This window comes from Coturnix japonica, chromosome 4, assembly GCF_001577835.2.
Source record: "Coturnix japonica isolate 7356 chromosome 4, Coturnix japonica 2.1, whole genome shotgun sequence".
Taxonomy (NCBI): domain Eukaryota; kingdom Metazoa; phylum Chordata; class Aves; order Galliformes; family Phasianidae; genus Coturnix; species Coturnix japonica.
Window position 1 is genome coordinate 77,130,507 of NC_029519.1, and position 18,175 is coordinate 77,148,681.

General features: G+C 42.3%; 1 protein-coding gene across 2 annotated transcripts in view; it reads right to left on the reverse strand.

Moving 5' to 3' along the window:
• Positions 1-18,175, reverse strand: part of FGFRL1 (fibroblast growth factor receptor like 1) — a 154,875-nt gene that overhangs the window by 8,518 nt on the left and 128,182 nt on the right. For both annotated transcript variants that reach the window (XM_015862663.2, XM_032444052.1), the window contains one exon: positions 1,918-1,998. In XM_015862663.2, the coding sequence (XP_015718149.1) occupies positions 1,918-1,998 (81 nt within the window). The remainder of the gene's footprint in view (positions 1-1,917; positions 1,999-18,175) is intronic.

Here is an 18,175-nt window from a genome sequence, read left to right on the forward strand (position 1 = left end):
AGGTCTATAATATTTTTATATTTTTCTCTTGCTCTGATTCCCATAAATCTGTCTCTCATGCAACGTTGCTCAGATACACACCAAGTTACAGGTAAAGCTAAACTCATTTGGCTCTTTCTGTCTTTCCTGTTCTGTTTAGGGAAGGTTAAGTGATTGCGTACTCTCAAAAGCCTGCATGCAATATGCTGAAATCAGATCTCGTTTACACAGCCCTGAATGCTTCCTTGACAAAAGCCTGAATTGGACAAGTTTAGAAAGGATAGTCGACAGAAAAAGAGAAAAAGAGAGACTCACATAAGAGAGAAAATGAGGCTCAGCAGTCACAAAGGAGATGGAGAGAGAAGCGTCACTGTGAGACAGAAAGGGTCTCCTTTGAGTTTGTGCTGGTAAATGTCTGTCCCCAGATCTGTACCATTTACAGAAGTTTTGCTTGTTGGAGTGCCAGAGAAGGTCATTACAAAGTGCCTCTGTGTTATTTATACTTCATTGCTTGTTCTCCTCCACATCGCTTGGTGTTTGCTTCATAAACATGAACGGCACATTTGTACAGTATAAATTATGCCAAGCACAAGAGCAAGGGAAAACACAAGCAGATAGGGACAAAGAAACAGTGTTGTGCATGGGTTTCTTGCTGAAACCTGTTTACCGTGAAGGTTCAAGTTAATGAAAGTGAAATGAAGCAGGAGGTTATCAGCACAAAAAGCTGGGAAGGAGTTTAGCTATCTCCTCTCCCTGTCTCCCAGGCTCTCACAGCAGTACGTCTAACATAACTTTTAATACCTACTCCTATCTTCCCCTGGGTAACAAAAGGTAGAGAGATGAGAACTGTCCTCGCTAGATGATGAATCCCTTTTGAAGGATTCCCAGCTTGGAGCTATGCTTTTCCTATCTCAAATACATTGTCATCCTTTTCCAGAAGGAATGTGTGGAGGTTGCCTTCCTCTCTCAGAACAAACTCAGGCTCAGTAGAAATTGTAACTCAAGGCCATTATGCCACAGCTTTGGATGGGACTACACTTCAGTACACCGCATCCTTTTTTTGCCAGCTCCTGAAAAAAGCTGGCCTTAGTTCAAGTGGTGGGGACTCATGGTGACAGCTTGACAGGTTCCACCCCTACCATTGCGATGAGGATACTCACTGGCCATGAACATGGGAGAAAGCCATCTCTCAGTCACAGTACTCAAAGGGATAGACTGAGAGCAAAATGGAAATGCCTTGCTTCATCTCTTGGGGTCTTAAACTCTCCTGACAGGAATAGCTAAGAGATGTTTGGCATCAGCCTGACAACTTCTTATTCTTCAAGGAGCGCTTGGACCAAATGTTGGATCTGTGAATCTTGCTGTGATTCATGTGTTTTAGGAGAGACATTTCTCCTAAACTTTATAACAGTATTGAAATCCTCTTCTTGAACAGCCCAGGATTGAGAGAAGTTCATACAGGTGAAGGAGAGGGTAATTTTCAAAAGTACTCTGCTTTGACTTAATGCTAATACTTCTGAAGTGAAGTCAAGACCTCCCATTTGCCCTCAATGGGAGTAGTGTTGTGCTGGCAATGAAGGCTTTTGAAAATATTCCTGTAGAAGTCAATGTGTCTTTTACAGAGTCTATGAAAGTTATAATAGCTGCACATGCAAAGGAAAGTCACTGCCCCAAAAAAAACAAATGAAAGGGAGAACCATGCTGGAGTATAAGGCAGGGGGCCCTAAAGCAGGTCATGGGCTGTGTTTTGCAGAAGTACCCTTGGATGGGATCCATTCACACCAACACGTTTAGCTGAGGCTCTGTTTATTATTTGACCATCTGCAGGGAGAACTCACTCCATTTGCTCTGCCTTTTCCTTTCCTTCTGTGACTGAGAAACACGCTGGGTGAACAGCACTGAACCAGGAATAGAAAGCAAACACACACTGTTCCTTACCCCATTGCTTCCCAGAATGATCTTCATATTCTCCATTAGAGCCTTCGGGTGTCTGGCTGTTCTTTCCTGAGCTGGTGTCATCTGCAATGGAGAGGAAAGCGAAGATGTTAGGAAGATCTCCTGCAGTGCAGCAGTGTGATGTAGGGAGTTTGCATTTCCTCCTGCAGGCACCATGAAGCTGAAAGGCACTCGACATACATTTGGCATTCACATCCTGGCATGTACAGCTTAGCCAGTTTAGTAAACAATTTAGTTGCTGCTTTACAAGCTTTTCGGCAAGCTACCAAAGCAATGGGAGATTAATCAATGTTTCCATCAACAGCTGACAAAAGACTCATTGTTTATGTTTACGGGTTGCCATTCTCTAGGAGGAGCCAATCTGTTGTACCTTCTATGCAAATAATGGTATAAATAAAAATTACAGATAATTAAACCTGGGAGGTGGTGAAGGCTTATGTGATCAGTCACACAGAGCACAAGCAGTGCAATCAGGGCCACTAATTTGCCTTTCAGCTTCCATACAAAATCAGGAAAGCAAGCAGGTTTGCTGCTGGGTCAAATGAGCCCTCAAGGGATAACGAACACAAAGATATGGCTGGTCAAAGCATGGAAAAGTTGTATATATACACATATATATGATTAAACAAAAAAAAAAGAAATGAAGTCTGCCCATCCACCTGTAGCAATGATACAGCTCTCTGTCCCTAATCACTCACTACTGTTGGAACAGGCTGACCAGGAAGGTGGTGGAGTTACCATCCCTGGAGGTGTTCAAGAACCATGGAGATGTGGCACTGAGGGACACGGTCAGTGGGCATGGTGGGGATGAGCTTGGTGATCTCAGAGGTCTTTTCCAACCTTAATGATTCTATGATTCTGTGTGTAATAAAGCCAGGACTAAAGTCTTATTTCATCTTTGTGAGAGCATCTTGGTTGGCAGAGAGAGTTCAGGGGTAGGCAGGGTCCACCTCAGTAAGAACTAGCAGAACTACATCTATTGCAGTGCAAAAATTTACTTTAGAAGATGCACTGGGCTTAAACAGTGTTTGGAGCACAAACGTGCATGTAGGCCTTGTGAGTGAAGTCCAAGGCTATAACCCCATCCTCAGCCCAATTTCCACTAGTTTGGAAAACCACCCTGTCTCTTCAATACAGGGTACTTTATGCTGCCACATTCTTAGCTCTCGTTTGCTGGACTTTGTCTTCCCTCACCCCAGGCAGATTTTTCTCTTCTGCTACTGGCGACTTCGGCTCGGTTCCCCCCGGAGGTATGTGCAGCTGTCACTTCAAGGGGTAAAGAAAACTTTCAGGGCCACAGCACGCCGTGCCCTTGCTCCAGCAGCTCGCTCTGGCCGCCCGCCCTGTCCCACCTCCCTCACCCTCTGCTGTCCCTGGAATCCCAGAGGCTTTCCCAGGCCAGCTCCTGTCCGAGCAGTGGGGAAGCAGCGTGAAACACAGCCACGCTCAGCAAACAGCCTTGGCAAACTAAATGTGGGCAGTACAAATTTATCCATTATATATGGTGGCTTGCTTATGATGCATTGTCTCCTTTCAGTCAAAATGCTGAATTGATTATTTTCTGGAGCCTGTATTTTTCTCCTAAATACCAGCTGGGCTATGAATGAAATTCTGGATGCTCTGTGGTAGAGAACTTAGTAGATCCCTCAGTACCATTATAAAAATGTACTGGATAATGAAGAAGAAAGGAAAAACATGGTCAGAGATGTTAGAATCCTGCCTGTTGTTAAGCTGCTGAATATCTTAAAAGTGGCTAATGCCTTTAAGTGGCGATGCTCTGTCAATTATATCTCAATCCTCTCCAGCTCAGTGTACAAAGAGCAGGGCAACCTCCCTTGCCTCCTGCCTCGTGTTACAGTATGTCAGTCCATGTGCACTCCTCCTGCCTGCACACCAGGACCGACTGGCATCCTCAACACCTCTTGACATGCTGCCAAGCTTTTGATGTCAGTAAAATTGTCCTGAATCTGTTTGATCCTTTGAAGATGTCTCTTGGGTTGTTACCCCACCAAATCCCAAACTTGTGGAGTAACTTACCTAACACAGAGAAAATTGTTTTGGAGGAAGAGATTGGGACAGCTAATGCCACCATACTGAGCATATGAAACAAATAATTTGGCAGGGTAGCAAGAAGTATCCACATGCATTTAGATTTGTTGGTATAGATCCACTGGAACCAGTTTCATGCCTGTTAGGAATGTGGTAACAGTAACACCAAGACATAGCAGAAGACTTGGGTGGAAGGGAAATGTCATAAACATGGAAACTTGTGTAGAATACAACTACTTCTTCTCAGACCCAGAGGTGCACACTGGGTGAGGGGATGCTACTGAAATCTCTGTTCCACCTGCAAGAACTGCAAGAAAACCTGAGAACTGCAAGAAAAAAGCTGATTTGTGAAATACAGAAAGTGAATAAAACTCATCAAAGCACATTTGGGAGTGATTCCTAGAAACAAGGGAATCTCAGTTTGAGCTTAAAAGTGTGAGCAAGCCAGGAGAGCAGCCAGTATTATAACAATAAAGCATTAGCCTGGAAGGTGAGTACCCCAGGGTCAAGTCCTTCTGCTACCTCCACAGAGGGATTTGAACCTCCCCTCATGCACCTTGGGTGAGTGTCTTAAGTTCTAAACTGTGGTACCAGAGTGCCAAAAAGAAGTACATTATTTTATAAAGTGGAGCAGCAAAGCAGGGGGTAGATACCTCAAGAACAATCTTATTATGGAAGAGTCCTGCTTGATTCAGATATATCACTGAGATTTGACTTCCACCCAGCACAATCACACCCAAAGTTGCTACTGCATACATGAGAAGTATCTGTTCTTCCCTGTTTTGAAGAATTCTCTTATTAGACAGAAAATGGGTGATAAAATACATATGATCATCATGTAAATAATGAGCTGGTAATAGAAATCATGAGTCTTAGCTATATTCAAAAAAGGCCTAATAAGCTGATTGCTTATTCAAATCTTTGTCACTTCCCACAGAGGCAGGTCAGTGTGACAAGAACACACACAAAAATCCAGCAGCAGCCAAAGGGCAGTGAGACCAGCTGGGCAGCAGGGCCAGCCTTGCTGCCAGCATATGACTGCAAGGGGCAGTGCTAAGAAGGATGAGCTGCTGAAGTTTCCTACGAGCTCCCTTTTCCGTGACCTATATTGGAAGGTCATCATGTGCTGGACATCTTGGACACTATCACAGGGTTAGGAGAGCAGCCAGTTGGAAGACTATGTGGAAAACCTGACTTGAAAAATAATCACTGACTAATTTTATGTCACGAGTACCTTGGGGGTAGGAAAACACACACTGTGCACATGATTTGGGTGTCCTCTCTGTACAAGTTGGTTCTGATGTGTTAGAAAGCTTGACTGGTTGGTTAAGAAACCTGAAGTGGAAGATTCCCTTATCAGGTCAGGTGATTGTCTCCCCTGTCACATCAAGTGATAGACTTGGAGACAAGGGACAAACGTATGTAGCCTCCAAGTATCCTCTCCAAGTATCACACCTGACCATTAAAGGTCAGGTCAGAATGGGTCCAAAGGCATGTGGTTGTTCAGGAATGCCATCTCAGTGGCTGACCCCCAGCTGATGCCCCCCATGATGTTGTTCCAAGCAAGCTTCCAGGCTGAGATGCCACAGATTGGTGTGGTCTGGGGAAGTGTTGAGTGGGATGAAACGGGGATCATTGGCTTGTTTTTGCATGAGATTTGATGCATCTGAGAGTACAAGGCCTCAGCTATCAGTGCTGACATCATGGCCAAATTGCTCTTTTATACTCCAGAAAGCATGACACTCTATGCATATCACCTGCCATGTGTCTTTCTGGTTGATTTCCTTTCACAAAACAGATTAGATTTCTTCAGACAGGGATTTCTGCATGTAACCTCATCAGTTGACAAATGGGATCCTATGGGACAAAGAGTGCCATATAAGCAGAGTATAGTTACCATTTATTGCCATAGCAGAATTGTTCCACAAATGGAAAATTCTACCTAATGGTCTGACTCCAAGAGGAGATGATGGGAAATATTCACAGGCTGTTACTGAGCCTGGATCAAATTTTATTTACCCACAGACCTTCCGTGAAGGCTTCATGTTTTAGCTGAGTGGGCATGACTTGTTTTCAGACCAATACCATGTTCTGAACACCCATCCCCAAGTCAAAACAACACCCCAGTTTTATGAAGCAAAACTCTAGCCATAATGTTTCTCTATGATTCACAAAGTTGCTTTAATTTGTTATAATGCAAGGCCAGTCCCTGCTCTGACTTGATGGGACCAGCTTTGGAGCCTTTGATGTCAGAGGCCTTGAAAGCCCCATTTCACAGATGAGCCAGCTTTGCATAAATAAACAAAGTGACCTCTGAACTGGAGCCTGAGACGTGAACACACTTCAAAGCCCTGGGGGAGGCAGTGGTGGGGGGGTGGGGGGGGCAGCAGGGAATGAAGCAATCAGCATGCATCATTAAGGCAGCCTCTACTCAACACTCAATGCTCCTGCCCAACAAGGGGTGCAAATAAAAGGAGGGAGGGAGTGAAATGAGGGGGAAAGTGATGTAATCCAGTCAGGCTTGAACAATTAGAATGAGGCCTTTTCTCATGGATGAATGAAAGGGATCTCTCTGAATTCCAGCTTTAGGCGCTCTCTCTCGCACTTACCAAGGTGCACCATATTTGCACATTGTGTTTGTACCCTAACTTTGCTGCTGCAGAGGCCCAGTAAATGACACACCTGAAGTTTGCTGCAGGTGGTGGGTTTTGGGCCTTCCTTGGAGCTAAATCAGAATCTGTTATAATGACCTTAACCATAAAATTAAGGGGTGAGAACAGATCAGTAAGTGGTTGCACTTCTTTCTCAGTAGTCCTGATGGTGCAGCAAACAGAGGATAAACAACTTAGTCTTCTAAGTAAGCGCCATCTGAAAAAGTCTGTATGTACAGTTTATCTCAGATAAATTCAGGATTTCCTGCAGTACTTTCTGAAATTTAAAGGGAAATATAAGGGTAAGATCATTCTGTTTTAGTCAGCCTCCTTCTATCCTAACAGGTTCAACTGATGCCCAAATGAATGGTCCACGAGTTATGCATGTAGACAGGCAGTAACAAATTTATCACAGGGTTTGCAGGGATTAAGGCACTTGCTTTCCCTAGATCTCCTCAGTGCAGATTAACACTCCAGGTTTCACTTAGAATTTCAGCTGGTATTAACTCCCAATGGCCAGAGAAATGAGTCTCAGACTACTGGCTAGTGCATGATTTCAATCTCAAAGCTACTTATGCCAGTTTCCAGGGTTTTATCGCTTGTGATATTTGAGGTTTCTGAAGAACCTTGATCCTGGCATGAGATTGCTTGAGAATTTCAGGGTTTTGTTTATTACTGAACTGCAGTTTGTGATTGCAAAGAAGAATTCTGCATAAATACGCATGAAGGCTTGGAAGGAAGAAAACGTTGTTTTTTGAGATCTTGTGACCTTTTTAGTCTGCCTCATGTTTCTTTGAGGCCCAGATTTCAGTCTCCTGTGTCTGGTGATCCACAGATGAATTCAAAGCCTGATTTGAAATCACAGTAAGAATTAACAAGCAAAATCTGTATCTCAACTGATCCTGAATTTCCTCACATTGCTGAGGTTTAATTTAGCAAGCTTTCTCTTTGAAGACTTTTATACTAGAGTCAGGTAGGAAAAAATCCAATGAATTCATCCCACTAACACAAACCTGGTTTGAATCTTAGATGGTATTTTTAACATTTTTTCATAGTTCCTCCAGCAACCCTTCATTTCATGCTTGCCACTCCTTAACCTGCCTACTACTATATTAACAGTGTCATCCACTGTATTAACAGTGCTGATGCTATGAAAAGGCAGGAAATGTGTTTGGAATTTATTTGGAAGGGTGCAGCAAAAGCAAAGTGATCAGGAATTCTTGGAGTGATGAAAAAAAGACTCTTGGAGGAAACCCCTTTCCTTGGGCCCAGCCAAACTAAACCCCTGAAGATGAAAAAGAAGAAACCCACTCAGAGGAGCACACAGCCAAGGAACACTCTACCTATTTTTATTTATTTTATTTTATTTACTTAAAAAAAACTAAAATGTTACTGGCAGAGAATTTGCCTCTGTAATGGGCACTGCAGACTTTACTGCTTATTGCCTTTGGTTTCATATGGGCCAAAAATAACCAGAGCTATTGGTACTAGAATTTCCTGAATATATAGATTGTGTATATATAGATATATATACAATATGGTTTGCGCTAGGGGCTTTTTTGGTATTTTCATCTCTGGTCAAATTCTTGGGAATTTCCATTTTAAAAAATTCATGGATTTCACTTCAGCCTCAGTACTCTGTAAACACAATGCTCTGAAAAGAATTCTTTGCAGCCCACCTTGTGAATTCAGGAGGGACACCAAAGGCTACAGGTTACAGCCCTGGAGAGGAACTGAGGAGACTCAACTTTTGGCCCTTCCCCTTTTTTAAGCTATACCATCTGTCATTGTAGATGACAAAGCTCTTAGTTGTTGTCTATTGCTGCAACCCACATCTCAACCAGTGAACACACATTAGGAGCATCTGCTTTAAAGCCAAAGAAGATAGAACACCATTTGAAAGAACAAAAGAAGGAGGGACCATGGTGTAGCATAAACATAACAGAACCGGCTTGTTTTATGCATTGATACCAACCTAGCTCCAAAAACACAGGCAAACCTATTCTGCTTCTCTGGGCAGCAGCCCACAGAGAATCTAGAGCTGCTATGCATAAGCTGCTACCAGCACCTGAGCTAACTTTTTTACCACCAATTCCTTCTTTATACAGCAATCCTCTGCTGAGTGTGCAATGTAGACATATCCCCAAAGAATGCTGTGGTTTATAGTTTAAGCTTGATTTAAAAAACTTTGGTTTGGAAAGGGATCACATATTTCCTTAGAGAAGTAAATGTGTGAAGAGGAGAGATGGAATTTCAGCAAAAAGTGAGCTATTTAAAGCACATGTAAAAGTATTAATGCACAAATAATGAGATGAGGAATGAAAGTTTTTAAATTTCAGCATATGAGAGAGCTTCTCAAAAGGGCTAGTGACTATGTCACCTAGAAAAACCAAAAGCCTATTTCCTTCAATTTTTGGAACAGTTGAGATTTAAAATTATAATGGTCTACCTATGGCTGAAGTAGAGATCTTATGAGTGCTTTGGCAAACGTTGGATAATCTAATTCCCAAAGCACGCTGTAGTAACTCCTCCATTGTTATTGTGAATGTGGTATAATTGTATGATCAATAAGAATGAAAGTGCTCAACAGAAAATTATGTTCATGACAAAAAAAAACCTTAAGAATACAATAAAAAACTTTACTAGTGGCTGTAACCATACAGAGGAACTTCAGAGATCTTCTGAGCTCATGATACCAGACAGGATGAGCCCTGGACATACCATGCTCATCTGCCCCCTTGGCTTCTCTGTATCTGGGTCAATTTCCCACCTACTTTACCTCTGCACCACTCTTCTCCAACCACTTTTCATACTGCTGTAGAGGGAGAAACCTTCCTGAAGACTGGGTTCTTCCCTTGCTCCTTGTGGCCCATTATTACCCACAGACCTCACTAAATCATCTGAAACATTCCCAGACATGGAACATCTGCACATGAGGATGTTCAATCTACTGCTGTAACCACACAGAGAACCACAAGGAGGAATGGCTGGAGTCACTCATGGAACCACTGCAATTCTCCAACCTACCATTATAACAATTACAAAGGCAATCAAAACCCTTCTGCCACGCAGACTTCTCCAGACACCGGGACCTCCCGCCTGCATCCAGGTCTCTATTCCAAAGGAGACAAGAAAATAACTCTTCCTTCTAGTTGTTGTTGTTGAGGTTATTTTTTTTTTTATCAGCATGCTACAGTATACACAGACAGTGGCTCCCAGAGCTCTGCACCGCAGGCACCAGTCTGCGGTTACGCTCTTGATCTACTGCTGGTGAGGATGAAAGGGCAAAGAAATCAGAGAAGTATTTAGGCTTCTGCCTTGTCACCAGCATTTTCTGGGCATGAAATAGCAGCACCAAGCTGAATAACTTGAGAATATCTTCCAGCATCTTCTAATCATTACTTGTACCATGTCAATAACAAGGATTTCTTAGGGCCAGGTTCCCATTATATTAAATACTCCTCACACATAGCGCAAAAGACAGTCCCTGTTCAAGGTTTTCTGTCTTAGTACTGTGAGCATGGAGTGGATGCAAAGTACACTAAGGTTTGCTAATAACATTATTTTTTAGGCTGCAGTCACTCTGGACTGCTAGGGGAATGATGAGGGTTTCTCATCAATTCCTAGAGCTGAGAAACTAAGTTTAACTTATAATACTAATCAATCTAATATCTGAATTTACACCAATTTTGTTGCATTCATTATGTATGAATTATTTGTGACTTACATTAAGTTTATAAAAAACGGTGTGTTTCATTTGGCTTACTTTATTGTCTGACAATAATTCTCCTTTAGAAATAAGCGTTCAAATTAGGAGTGAGGATGAGAAGGTCAGGTTGACATCTACCTCTTTTCCCTGAGTGCAAAAGGGATGACGGAGGCGTGCCAAAAGTGAGGTGGTATGAACGCTCCACCCAAGAACATAGGCCAAAATTCCATCTTCAACAACCCTAAACTGCTTAGGGCTGGGGGTGGAAGCATGCCACTGAAGGGACTAATGCAAAGTTAATGATAAGAAGAAGATTACAGCAGAGCCAAGGATAAACTGCTAAGATCCGGCTCTCAGCCTTCTATTTTAACCACTATGCAGCTACTGTTCCTCACATAAAGTTATCTCTATCCTTCCCCTTCCTAGTAGTGCTGATCGATGTTCATTATTTCCTTTATTAAGATGTGTATGAACTGATATGATGAATTCAATCTCCCTGAACTTTCATGTGGTCAAAACAGCCAGCTCCCAGAAATTTCCAAAGGGCCTGCTGGGAAAGAAAAGTCAGTCAGACATGTCAGTGATTGAGTGCAATGATTATTTTTGGATGGCATTCATGATCAAACAAAAATAATCAATCATACAGTCCTGACCCTTCCAAACACTGAGCTAATTCCTTGGTGTGGAATTACCCAATCCATCACAATGAACTGGGAATTGCAATTCTGAATGATACAGATAGGAATGTGAATCCAGCTGTTTCTTCAATGCCATTACAAAAATTATTTAAACATCATTTACGGGCTTGCATATTTCACAGTCTATTGGAAGAAAGGGAAAATATCTCCTATGGAAGAAAATCCTATGCAGGAACATCCTATGCAGTAGAGCCATTATGAAATGAAGCTAATCCCCAGAGAGAACTGCTGCTTAACATCTTTGATGGGAAAACTGAGTCCTCTGTCTCTTTGTTTGTGGCAGAAACTCACACCTCATCAAGATCCATCAATAGCATATTAAGTTTAACTTTGATTTCAATAATGGCACCTGTATGTGTTAAGAGTGCTATGAAACGGGTATTAGATGATGGTTTTCAACTGGCCTTTAAAAGAACATAAAGAAATAGGAGTGTTCAAGTTGTTAATTATATTCAGGAAGACACAGAACATTAGTAAGGAATCTTCTGCCTCAAGTTTCAGGAATAAAGAGATCTCCTATTTCACAAAACAGTCCATGCATAATAGACAGGATTTCATAAATGACATCATTTGCAACCACCATCACCTCAACAAGCTACAGGTCTCTGAACAATATCAAATATCTTTCCATAAATGAATTTTCTTGAGGATACAGGTAAGCTACTAAGATAGGAAGTACAAAAAAGGCACTAAAAAGGGTGGAGAGGAAAGTAAAATTTTGTTAGCTTCTTGTGTTCAATGTTGATTCAACAAGTGATAAGGAGCAGTGCAACAGCAGTACAGCAGTGATGTAACCTTGGCTTTTCACACCATCTCTCTGATTGATCACTATAGTTTTCAGCATGACAAGATGCTAAAGAAACTGGAACTTTGGGGTCTGAACATGAAAATACAAAGTACCCTCAGTGCCTGATGACGTCAAGCACTCATCTGATATTCTCCCCATAGGCTGTCAAATGCAGAATTTTATTACTGTAGTGCCTAACACCTTCTCCATGATCTTCAATGAATGCTGCATACATATCTGGTCATTGTCTGACTAATAATAGCAAGGAGCAAAATGTTACCACTTTCACCATTCTGTCCAAGAACAACTCTGGACAAGTGGCAATTTTGCTGGCTCCCAAAACAAACGGAATACTTGGCACCTCAAATAACGTGAGGATTACAGTATATTACACTGGGTAATTCTGGCCTGTGTCTTGCCAGAATTAAACTTAACCTAATTACATGGAGTAAATTGTAGCTTTCCATGTGGGGTAAAACACAAATTGTAAAAAGAGTTGTTCCACAATTAACTCTATATTCGCAATGCTGTCATTACCAATTTCTAAAGCACACTTCAAAGCAATGACTAACGTAGCACAGCCATTCCTGTGGGATGGAATTAACTTCCCTTGTGTGCTTTTGTGATTTAACATTAATGTTTTTAAATCCCCCTCCGAGCACATGGCCCGTGGTGTAAGAGAACAGCGGACAGAGAGCAACCAGAAAGGAGCCACAGTCAGGAGCTATCTAACAATACAAGCAACACTTTTTTTAGGTGGCATTCAATGGTATTTGGTTCCTCAGTCGCAGTTACTGCACTTTTCAGGGAGGGATGGTGCAGCTCTGCCAGACAGTCAGAGCTGAATCCAGAGGCATAAGTCACCCCTTGTCAGTGCGCTGCATACCCCGCGCCTCTTTAGAAGACTTTGCTGAGATAAAGTAGCAGAGAATCTGCAGTAGTAAATCTATTTTGGGAATAGTTAACAGTCAGGAAGACCATTCAAATGCAATGAGAAGATGGAGTAGGTATGCAGTTCAAATCCAGTGGCTATGAATGAACCAGAGCTGGGTAGCACCAAACCAGAGTTGGCTGCCACCTATGACCTTGCCTTGATGATCCATATAGAACTTTTTTCACCACCTCTGAAATTTAGAAGCTAAAGCAGGTGCAGTTTATTGGCTTTCTATGTGAGTTACCCCATAAGGACTGATCCTGGAGAGTGCTGGAAGCCACAATTCACTCTGAAGGTGCAATCAGGAACATTTAAGCCCCCATTTAAACTACAAAGAATCTATCCTACCCTTATCTGTAGGGAAAATACGCTTATTTTTAACAATTAATCAGTGTTTTCCCAAAAACTTCTAAATATTTACTCTTATGAGTACTGCATTTGCACACCTTATTTTTCATGGCCATAGTGTATACTGTTATTAACATTCTCATATGAATATTACACACTGAATTTATCCCACATGCTGCTGGCTATTTTAAACGACAGATGTGAGAGGATTTAAATGCCAGTTTTAAATCTGTGCAGTTGATTAAAATCCTGTGAGCCATTCATAGATTGCCAGATATTCTATTTACATGTACTCCTCCTATGTAAAATTCTTCAGGGAATACTCCCAGACCCTGGCATATGGTTTAGAATGATGTTAACTGATGTCGGAGATGCCACACAGACAACAGGCTGTATTATCCAGTTACATCTGTGCGTAAAATGCTTTGGGATTTTTTGATGGAAGGAGTTACGAGTGTGTAAAGATGAGATGCTACATTTATGTCCCTCTAAATCCCACTTGGAGATAACAAGCATCTCAAGTCCCATCAATACAAAACCAAGCACTTTTATGAATGCATTTCATTGCATCCATGTGCTGTTTATTCTCCGGGGTAGTTACGACTTGTGGGTGAACCTTTTAAGACTGTGGAAGATCAGCTTAAAAGGAGCACCTCAAGGCCAAAAAGCAACAAAGCCTTGGAAATCGAAACCTTGTGAGAAGATCCTGTGTGAAGGCAGACTGCAGCATGCTCAGGGCTTACCATTCACTTCTCCTAGTGCCGGGGAAACCCCCAACCATTGCCACAAATCCAACTGCCTCCAGCTCCTGCATCTGCAGCCTCACAAATCCCAAGGGCCTGAAACTCCCACGCTCTACAGCACAGGCGCTGCCTGGCAGATTACATGCAAATGTTATAAATACATCATAGATTGCAGTGGAGGAATGTTCACAGCATTGCAGATGCATTCAAGAGAAGAGATCCCACAAGATCCCTCTGTGCGGTCCCCATGGCCATACGTCCTGAATGAGGAGCTTCATCATGTGAGAGCATTCCTATTAATTCCTCCAGTTTTCATTAATACTATTAAATTTCACACTTCTAGGGTACCATTTCATTAACCAGGTGTAGATTTTGGATTTGTTTTCTGAAAGACTGTGCCACTATGGCCTATTATTACTATTTACACTGAAGTCAATTAAATGAACCCAGGACTCATTTCCAAAATCAGAAACTGGAAAGCCATAATCTCACTCCAGCCAGATTAATCTGACACCTGAGATGTGTTTTCGTTCAAGACGTAGAAGTCTGAATAGCTGAAAGCGTCAGAAATGCATGACAAAAACAGCCCCTCTGCTTCAGAAATGTATACACAATTGACTCTGTACTGCTGGCGGGTGACCTTCAGCAATCTTTTTCCTGACAAAGAGCCAACTAAATTGTAGTAGGCAAATTGTTTGAAATCACAGGCAAAATGAACAAACAAACAAACAAATAAAGAGGAAGAAAGAAAGATTTGCTTTCTTGCTATTTGAAATACCCCCATTGTGGCCCAGAAATAATTAGGGGTGGATAAATTATCTGGTCTCTGATTTTCTTTGGCATATTATTTTACTCCCGCCTTTCTTCTTCCTCTGCACGGGGTGCTTGTGGTCATATTGTTCTTTTATTTATGACTAACAGCCTTTTCAGTGGCAGCATGCACAGCAAAGTGCAGGCACAGGGCAGGAATGCAAATTCCTGGCGAGGTAACCAGGATGAGAAAAAATGTCCCCAACCATGCTAACTCTTTACAAGGATGGTAGTTAAACAGAAAGCTATACCCTTAAAACACAAAACCTGGGAAACAACAGCGCTTAATTGGAATGTCGTCATGTGTGTATTTATAAGGTTTAAATATAAAACCTGGTTCCCTATTGAGGTCTAATTGGTTCTTTTGAAATTCCCCTATAAACTGGTGCTCATATTATCCAGCCTATGCATTCCCTATTTATTTTGCATGCTGGTGACTTGCTTCTGCTTTGAATTGGTCACTCTGAGGACCACTTTCTGGCTCAGCTTTCAAGCTGATTTCTCTGACAAGCTGGCAACAATAAAATAATTCATTCCAGAGACTGAGAAAATCACCCACAGCATATAGTACGAGTATCGTCTGGCAGCAGTACAGAGGCCAACGCAATGGGAAGCCTGGGATAAACCCTGCTCTGAGACACATGAATGCTGTGGGGAGGAGGAAAGGCTGTAGCAGTCCGAACTCGAATAAGGGCAGCAGCATGGCCCTGGGATGGGAGGAATGCAGGACAGGGGATGCTCCAAAGGATACCCACCAAAAGAGGGGAGAAGCACCCAAGGAGAAGAATGTTTTGAATTAAGCCACATTTTCCAAGAGAAGAAGCAAGCCCTTGTGATGAAGCCCATGATGTGGGAAGCGCGACAGTGTGATTGTTCAACCCCTGCTTTGCAAACTCATGGCTGCTGCTGGAGACCCAGAGAAAATAACCCAAGAGTACAAACCAAATGACAGCAGTCAGGTTCTTGCAGTGCTCTTGATACAGATTTGTCTCTATTTCTGCTGGAAAAGCTGATAAAAGGCAAACAAAATCCTTGTGCCAAACACAAAGTAGGAAGCCTTGTAACTATGAATACATTCTCATTCAGAAGGAAAGCAAAACTCATCTCAACTAGGTTTTGGGATCACATCCCTGGGAGTTCTATAAGAAATAAATAGCTCCAGTTCCTGCATCTCCCTGCTGAACTCCATGGATCTCCAAGCACCCAGGCAATCAGGACTTTCCCATATCAACATGATGTGTAATTCACTGGCCCGGTATCTCACTGCACAATCACCAGCCTGCTGCAAGGAAACCTGATTACATATTCCTGTATGTTCCAAACCAATCACATCTGGGTAGAGATTAGTCACTGTTTTTACAGCAAACTCCTGGACTCAGACCTGCTGTCTGATGTATTTCCGAAGTCTGGAGATCCCATATCCATATGCCCCGAAACCAGTATTAGCAACAGCCCCAGCAGACTTCCATGCAGGGAGAGGAAAGTTGAGTGATTTGGCAAGCTCCCCTTGAGATAACACAGCAGGGAAGCAAGGAACACAAGCTCAGCGGGATTTAACTGTGCTGGCTTTGCTCTGTGAGCACTTAAAAATTATACCATTGGAAAATGATATCAGCCTCCACATGAATCTTTCTTAATTTGACTTCTGGTTGGTGTAACCATCATTTCCCATCATTTCCAACTAGAAGCATCCCGTCCTGCAAGACTTACTTATGCACAGAGAATCGGTCCAGTATAGCCCATGGTGCTCAGCCCAGTTGGCAGATATCCATTACCACCACTGAAATCCACCCTACTTTGTCCCAACCAAGTGCTCAAAAGGTTCCCATGTCCTCGAGGACAGCTCTGCCAAGGCCACCTGCCCAACCTGCATCTCTCTGGATGCACCAGGCTGTTCTTTCAGAAGCAAAAACAGGTGCAACCACACCACCAGTGCACCTGAGATGCAAACAGGCTTCAAAACATGGCATTCAACCACAGAGCCCCATACCAAAAACTTCCATTCATTTGCCAAGGCGAGGCTGGAGGATTTGAGGATTAAGTTCTTAATTGCTTCTATCCCATTTCTATGCATTACTCAAGTGTCAGATATTCCAAATGAAAACCTCCCAGAAATGGAGATGCGCTGTTCATTTCACATAAAGAAGAGCAGAAGGCAGAATACTATCCATCTCCTTCCCACAGCACCAATGGTGAGATGATGGCCAGCAGTCTTAAGAAGATTATTATCTGTCACCTTGATTTCAGAAGCTTTCTGCTCTGGCTATAAAAATGCTACAACTTCAATAATAACACAACTGACCATAAAAACTCAGTGGCTGGCCTGGATTAATACTACTGCTTCTTTATCCCACAGGGAAACTACTGCAGTGGGTTTTAAACGCTAACTCCTCCAGACAAGGGTTAATTATACATCAGTCATTGCAGTATTCGTGTTTTATCCTACTCAGTGGAAAAATGAAGTTTTCTGTTTTATAACAATGGGTTAAACTTGGCAGCTGAAAAAAATACAACAACCTTGGAAAGCAGGTCATCTGTTCCCATTAGCCTACTTACACAAATGAAAAGCATAACAAAGTGAAAAGCATTTTTTAGCTACTGATTTAAAATAATAAGTTAAAAATGTGATTTGGAGACGATAAGGCCAGGGAACACGTACCTGCCTCCAAGGTAAACATGCCATATGAACACTGTGCAGAAGGCATCTATAAGAAGAGACTTTAAGGGAGCTGTTAGCTCAAACTTCTCAGAACCCCTTCTCTCTCCACTTCCTTATCTCTAAGGAGGAGAAGCAGCACAGATGAACCCCAAGCTGAACTCTGGGTGCTCCTCCGGCACCGAGACGACTTTCCCTGCTGATGGGCCTAGACCTCATCCGTGAAACCAGGTGCAGCAGGTTCCCACCAACTGGGAGTAACATGAGGATAACTGCAGCCCATCTGTGAGCCCCTCTAGTAGAAGCATAGACGCAGATAGACAGGCATGTTGTTTTAGTCAGTGTGTATAACTCACTTAAATTTACCATGCAGTTTCAACTTGCAGTCCCGTATTTCCTGTTCTAATCTCACATACAATGTGGGTTTTGTACTGTTAAAGAGCTTCTCTGTAGTTCCTCCATAGCAATGGGCAAACCGATTCCTATAGGAAAGGCTTTCAGATAAATACACTGTTTCTGCTGTTCTGAAAAGGGAGTTGCTGGTGTGCTCAGGAACAACTGGTTGAAGGATAAGGTGTAGGGGAGCTGACCTTTTCTCAGCTTTTACCAATGCCTCTAAGTAAAAAGGAGCAAATTATCTATGTTAGTATTAATTCTGCCCTGTCTGCTGTTATTCACTGCAAGAAGGTTTTTCAACTGTCTACAAGCAGTTGCACAATAGGTTCCCGCTACAAGAAGTTAGAAAGAACTAAGAGCAATGCTGGGATGCTCTCAGAGGAAAAACTCAATACAATCTCCTTTCAACAACTTATACAGCATGACTGCAACCTTATACTACTATGAAAGTACACTAAA